We start from the raw sequence: 7,262 nt of genomic DNA, 5'->3' as shown, positions 1-7,262 counted from the left end.
AGTTTGGGCTCAGATCTGTCCACCTACAGGCTGCCGATGCTGACCTGGAAGCCTTCCCTCTGACACATTTGTGTTTTGTATCAGAGCAAAGACTTCCAGATCAGCCACCGGCGGCATGTAGGTACCTCTTCTGATGACCTGAAGACAAAAAGAAATGCTGCATGGGCAGGGGGTGGTGATTTAGGGAGGGAAAGAGAGAGGCTGCTGCATGAGCTGGAAGGTGGGTGGGAAGGGAGGGAAGAAAGGAGAGAGACTGCATAGGGTAGGTAGTTGGAAAGGGTAAGAAAGAAAGAGAGATGCCTGCCTATTTTGGGCTCAGGCCCGTCCAAAATTGGTTGCCTGGCTACGCCACTGCTATCAATGCCTAGGGGCAGGAAGAGCAGAGGTAGCCCTCTAGTGGGGACCCCTGTCACTGGTGGTTACAGAGCCTTGCTAGGGCTGGTAATCATGAACCCCAGCAGATAAACACCCAAGAGCAGGGGTGCCCACACTTTTTGGGCTTGCGAGCTACTTTTAAAATGACCAAGTCAAAATGATCTACCAACAATAAAATTAAAAAAAAAAAACACAACGCACACTGTACGCATACAATTGTTAATTATCATTCCTATTCTGGGGTTTTTTCAAAGAGGTCAAAGGAGATGACTCTATGCACTGTCACCTCAGTAACAACCATACAAAAATAGACAAATACCCACCCCCTCCCTTTTTACTAAACCACGATAGCAGTTTTTAGCGCAGGGAGCTGCGCTGAATGCCCAGCGCTGCTCTCGACGCTCATAGGCTCCCTGCGCTAAAAACCTCTATTGCGGTTTAGTAAAAGGGGACCATATTGTAAAATATAGAGAGCAGATATAAATTCAGACACATTTTGATCACTAAATTTAAAATAAAATAATTTTTTCTACCTTGTCTGGTGATTTCATGAGTCTCTGGTTGCACTTTCTTCTTCTGACTGTGCATCCAATCTTTCTTCCCTTCTTTTAGCCTGTATGCTTCCTCTCTTCCTGACCTCATTCCCCCCCCCCCCCAATGTTTTCTTCTTCTCTCCTTGCCCTCTCTTTCTTTCTCTCTTCATGCCCCCATTCTTTTTTTCTGTTTCTCTTCTTTCCTTCTGTCTCCCTGCCTGCCCTCTTTCTCCCTCCCTGCCCACCCACAAGCCACTGCTTCTGCCGCTGCCATCGGATAACAGGCCCCCAAAGCCGCCCGCCGCCGGCCAAGCTCTCCTTGCTTCGGGCCCACCAGCATTCCTCTCCCCGACGTCAATTTTGCCGTCGGAGAGGAAGTTCCGCTGGCCAGAACTTCCTCTCCGACGGCACAATTGAGGTCGGGAAGAGGAAGGCTGATCGGCCCAAGATCGACATTTTGGGAAAAATGCTGCCGGGTCCTGCCTTTGAGGAAACAGAAAGTAGGCAGGACTTGGCAGCAAGAAGAGCAAATCGCAAGCTTCACTGACCTGTCTCCCGCTTTAGCCCGCGAACAGGGCTCTAACATGTGCGTGCCGGCTTCCCTTCTTACCCCCTCCCCCTCCCCGGACATAACTTCCGGTTTCAGAGGGAAGCCGGTACAAGCACATGTTAGCCCCCGGAGCATAAGTTCTCCAAGCCTTTTTTTTTTTTTTTTTTTTTAAATGTTGAGCAGCGGAGGCAGCAGCAGAATTCAGGAGCGGGCCAGTCAGGAGGGGAAAAAAGAGAAGGGAAGAAGGGAACCCGTTCTGCGATCGACTGGGGTCGCCTGAGCGAGCGACCTGTCGATCGCGATCGACGCGTTGGGCACCCCTGCCCAAGAGGTTCCTCTTGAAGTCCCATCAAGGGAAAAGACCTCCAGGGTGCTATCAGCAGTAGGGGTCCAGACAGTGGAGACAGATAGCTGTTGGAAGGACAGTGGCTCTCAGAGACCAGGAAAAACTTCCAGAAGACTGCAGCATATCCAGGAAGTCCAGCAAACAAGAAGCAGGAGAACCTAGGCATACAGCCATACCTGTACCCTGACTTAACTAAACAGTTGGGAGGCTTACAGCCACCGCCTTAGAAATCAAGACTGAAATGGTTTGAAAGGGATAAAAGGACTATAAATTACTGGTACTGAAAATCTGGGTTACAGACTAATACTAGTGGTTTAAGTGCATTGTGTCTGGTTAAAGATGTTAAGTAAACACAGTAAAAGTAGAAATGGAACAGTGCACATCAACTGGAAATTAGTACACACTATTGTGTCTTGATGACAAAAAAAAATGTATTTTATTGATGCAAAAGGACCCGACATGATCTGTTTTTCAGGTTAAAATGCCTGCATCAGGGGTATATATATTATCTCAAACAACGCTGATTGTTGCATAGCATGGAGGACCATGTACTTATGCCAGAAGTGGTCAGCGTTGATGAATCACCACTAACTTGTGCAAAAACACGTTCCTGCAGATTGTGTTATCGCAGGAACGCATTTTCGCACAGGGTGGTGGCGATTCATCAACGCCGACCGCTTGTAGCAAAGTCCTGTACTTGTACCACCCAACATGCCACAACTTCCCACCCACCACTTTCCTGCCATCCTCAACTATTTATCTTTCACCATTCCCAGTTCTTTACTCTGCCGATACTTGTAATCCTTGATCCAGTCATAGCTCCAGTATTTTATCCTGCCTTTGCCTTCCCTTTCACTTTTCTTTTCACCATAGCACAACCCATAACCACTTATCCTGACACTATCCTCAGCCAGCTATTTGTTCACTGCTTCTAATTTCTCACTCGGTCACTCCTCTAGCCTCTCACTAGCCCTGACAATCACAGGGAGTCACTATGAGACAAAGGTACATTCGGACTGCACACAGTTGGCATAAGAATCACAGCAAATTGATCATTCTCAGTCACCTATAAGACTCTGCTCTCACGCCTACTGCTCATCATGGCATTATTCCCCCTTTGAAAACTACTTCTGGCTCCAAGTTTCCATCTTCCCTCTCTGTATCTGCCAGCACTTCCAGCCCACTGGTTACTGCTGATTGTGCTGGGACCCTGTAGCCAATACTGTAATAAAGCCCTCAGGCACAAAACAGCTGAGCTCTAGCAGCTCAGGCAGAGTGCCCGCGTGTCAATGCATCCCTTAGCGCTCTCATATCTGTCCTTTCTTTTCATCCAGGCATTTATTTTTAGCCTGAAACAACTGCTTCCTAAAAATGGAGCTCTGAGTGCCAGCAGAGCCTGGCAGAGCTATGTAAGGTATCCTGGGGTCCATCCTCCCACAGCCTCTCTCGCCTGTCTCATCCCTTGGTCTTGCTTGCTTTGTCTCTAGCCCCTTGTCTCACTCTCCTCTATCTGAAGGAAGACGAGCAAATATTTGCTTTTTCCCTGAAACCCAGGCCTCACCTGGGTCTCATTTATCCTCCCATCCTATGCTCGCTTTCTGTTTGCTTGCTGGGCTTTAGTTTGCACAGAGGAGAGAGCAGTCCAAACTCCGAGATGCAGGCAGTCTGCTTACTGTTGGCAGCTTGTTGCCTTCTATCTCTTTGCAAGGCAGAAGAAGGACTCAATTTTCCCATTTATGATGGGAAGGACCGGGTCATCGACCTAAGTGAGAAACATTTTAAACAGGTCCAGAAGAAGTATGAAGTCCTTGGCGTGCTGTACCATGAGCCAGTGGCAGCCGACAAAATCTCGCAGAAGCAATTCCAGATGACCGAAATGGTGCTAGAGGTAAGTGCAGGGGAAACAGCATCAGATCCGGGGAACTGTTGAGGGTAGGGTTAGACCAGACGGCTTTTCAAAACCTGGTACTTTGTCCGGGTTTTGAAAAGTTCCTAGCAACGAGCAATGTCGGGATGGCACCTGCACATGAACGCAGGTGGATGGCATCATCGCGTCCCAGCAGCACATGCGCAGATGCCATCCCAGCGAGCAAACAGGTCGAAGGGGGGCAAGGCTGGGGGCATGGCCGGGCAGAATGTGGCGGGGCCACAGGTTTGGATTTTCATTCCCAAAAATCTGGTCACCCTAGTTGAGGGGTAAGTACAAAACGAAGCAGTATGAAGGGGTGGGATCCAATTGAGAGTGCACAGAAGGGGTCTCATCAGGCTCCCATGACTGCAGTGCCAGTGCAGTATTACCACAGTGCTAATGCAATGTGACTTCAGTGCTTTATAAATGTCTAATTTATGAATATAATAAGGGGCCGATTCTATAAAGGGCACCTAAAGTTAGATGCCTCTTAGGTACCTAACTTACCCCCCCACACACACACACACACCTTTAACAAAACAGTGAAAGTGGTTTTTAGCGCAGGCCGACATGCTGAATGCTATGAGTGTAAGGAGCAGTGTAGAGCATTCAATGCAGCACCCTGTGCTAAAAACTGCTTTCGCGGTTTTGTAAAAGGGGGGGTTAATTGGCCAAACACCCTTAGCCTCAATAATTGACTTAAAAAAAAGTTAATTTGGGCGATTCTATAAAAGATGCCTATCACAATGCGCTTAGGAGTGTCTAACACCTAGGAGGGCGTGTCTATGGGCGGAGCATGAGTTAGGCACCAGTAAGCATGATTCTCCAAAAACTTAGGCGCCGGAAATGTAGGTCTTTAAAACCCTCATCGACATTCCAGAAGCCTAAGTTTTTACATAGGCGCCACTAGCCGTGATTCTGTAAACAGCGTCTAAGTGTGATTGACACACGGCATGTGCCATTTTTTTTAGGCACCAACCAACTTAGTTACCGTTTATAGAATCAGCCCTTCAATGCACACCAGACAGCATTATTGTCTGAACTTATGGAGGTATCTGTTTTCTTCCACTGGGTCAACAATAAAACAGGAGCCCAAATGAGAGTAACATAGAAGGTGGCATTTGAAAGACCACCATCGTTATCCTTGGCACTCTGCCATACAGAACACCGACTCCTACAGCAGTACATTATTATTTAGCCCATTCATGGCTACCATATGTTACTATCTTTATTCAGGGCTACGTGTTGGAAAAATATAAGATTACCCAATCCCTCCTGCTCATAACACACACAACCCGTAGATTTCTGGTCACAGGGTATTAGCTCCGACGCTCATAGGAATTCTATGAGTGTCAGAGCTAATATTGCCATGGCTGGCAATAAAAAAGCCTAATGCAGCTTTGTAAAAGGAGGGGGGGAGGGGCTATGCAGTAATTTAGCCAATTATAGTAGTGGACTGAAAATTATTACTAATCGACTATGTAGATATTCTGTCCCCAGCCCACCCCTAACCTAACCAGTTAGGAGATGACAGTTAGTGGCAATATTCAATGGCATGAACTAAGTGCCACTGAACATCAAGTATAAGGTCACTTAGTGGAGTTTATCCGGGCAGGAGCCTCCCCTGCCCAGTTAAACCCTCTTGAATATTGGGTGGATTATATTTATGAAAACCTCATAGATGTTTACCTGCTTGAGTCTTACCTGTCTCTCTATTTTAGGCCTCTAATGTCAGCACTGAGCTTTGACTATATATATATATCTCTTGACTATATCTAATATAATAAACCCTAAGCGCGCATGCGCACTGTTACCTGCGTGGTTCTGTTTTCCGTGAGCTGTAGGGCCCCGCCGGCAAGAGTGCACATGCGCGCTTCTACTCCCTCCCTCACTGTAAGTTCACCGCTGTCGTCGCCCCCTCCCCCCCCATGCACCCTTTAGTGTGATGCGGCCGCTGCTGGAGCCGGGAAGTTTGACGGTCATCTCACAGTGGGAGGGTCAGTGGGGTTGGCTGCATGGTGGCGATAGTGGCGGGGGAGAGAGTGTTCTACTGCACAGGGGGATGGCTGGCAGGCAGGTTGGCTTTGGAGGGTGCGGGAGGGACAAAGTATGGAAGGCAGTGAGGGGGAGCAGGGAAGAGGGAGCAGGGGAACAGGGAAGAGGTGCTGCTGGATAGGGGAAGCAGAGAAGAGGTGCTGCTGGCGGAGGGGAGGGGAAGAGTTCTACTGCACAGGGGGATGGCAGGCAGGCAGGCAAGCTGGCTTTGGAGGGTGGGGGTGGGACAAAGTCTGGAAGGCAGTGAGGGGGAGCAGGGAAGAGGTGCTGCAGGACCAGGGGGGCAGGGAAGAGGTGCTGCTAGACCGGGGGAGCAGGGAAGAGGGACAGGGGGAGCACGAAAGAGGTGCTGCTGCACAGAGAAGTGGGTTGAGGGAGGGAAATGCTGCTGCTGCACAGGAAAATGGAGGGGGAGGGTGTGCTTCTGCTGCTACTGCACAGGGAAGTGGAGGGGGGAGGGAAATGCTGCTGGTGAGAAAAGGGGGCTAGGGCTGAAAGGGAAAAGATGGGAGAAGGGGGCTGGGGGGGTAAAAATGGGTTTGGAGCTGGAGCTGGGGCTGAAAATACGGGACATGTGAGGGAAGGAGGCTTTAATAGCACCCGTTAATGTAACGGGCTTAAACACTAGTATATATATATATATATATATCAAATACATGTGCAGAAGTATACAGTATTTGTCAGCATGTACCAAGTAAACAGCCATTTAAAAAAATATATGAATGAAATAAAATGAATGGCTTGGACCCGACAGTCCACAGGGAAGCTTCAGCAGTTTTGTGTGGAAATGGAACCTCTTCCACATCTAGTTGCCTTAACAAGCCTACACATGTTAAGTGCCATCATTAAGCAGTGAGGCAACCGTTTTCAATGGGTTTCATTTTGGATGTGGAAATGAACAGGGGGTTGGGAGAATGACTCCCTGTAAACCTATCTATAGGAAACTTTGCTTTATTCGGATCCCCTCAATGGACAGGGAATGAAAAAGGCCTTCCTAATGTTGGTGAATGTTAACTTCACTTACATCAAAATCATGGCATTACTTTCTGACACCACTCCCCATAAGTGTTAAAAAATAACTTCTTTTCAGTTGGCTAGAACAATTTCTGGATTACTATTAGAAACATAGGGCTAGATTCACTAACCTGACTCTCTATGCCCAATCTGTGGCTGATCCGTGCAGGCCCGACCAATTCACCAAACAAAAAAATTAAAATGAGGGCGTTCGGAGGAACGCCCCCCTCCGACCGCACAGATTGCTAGCATGAATCCAGACGCATCTATAGATGGTCTGCGCATGCGTCTAAGAGCCGCAACTTTTTTTTTTAACTTTTAACCTATTTTAAACCCGCGGGCTACAACATTAGGCTCGCACTGTGGGGGAAGGCCAGGGCAGCACTTGGGGAATATAGCCGTGCAGGAAATTCGGGGTAGAGCAGGGCGGCAGGATAGGAGATTCGGGGCAGAGCAGAGCAGCAGGAGAAAAAGGCAGAG

The 7,262-nt window shown here is 48.3% G+C and overlaps 1 protein-coding gene across 1 annotated transcript in view; it reads left to right on the top strand.

Annotated features, from left to right (window-relative positions):
- The first annotated feature begins 3,458 nt into the window (after positions 1-3,458).
- The window catches only part of CASQ2 (calsequestrin 2), a 90,836-nt gene continuing 87,032 nt past the window's right edge, over positions 3,459-7,262 (top strand). Inside the window, exon 1 of the mRNA XM_033942544.1 lies at positions 3,459-3,692. Coding sequence (XP_033798435.1) covers positions 3,459-3,692 — 234 coding nt within the window. The remainder of the gene's footprint in view (positions 3,693-7,262) is intronic.

Source organism: Geotrypetes seraphini, chromosome 4 (assembly GCF_902459505.1).
Source record: "Geotrypetes seraphini chromosome 4, aGeoSer1.1, whole genome shotgun sequence".
Lineage (NCBI taxonomy): Eukaryota > Metazoa > Chordata > Amphibia > Gymnophiona > Dermophiidae > Geotrypetes > Geotrypetes seraphini.
Note: the sequence above shows the minus strand (reverse complement) of the source record. Positions and strands in the feature narration are given on the sequence as shown.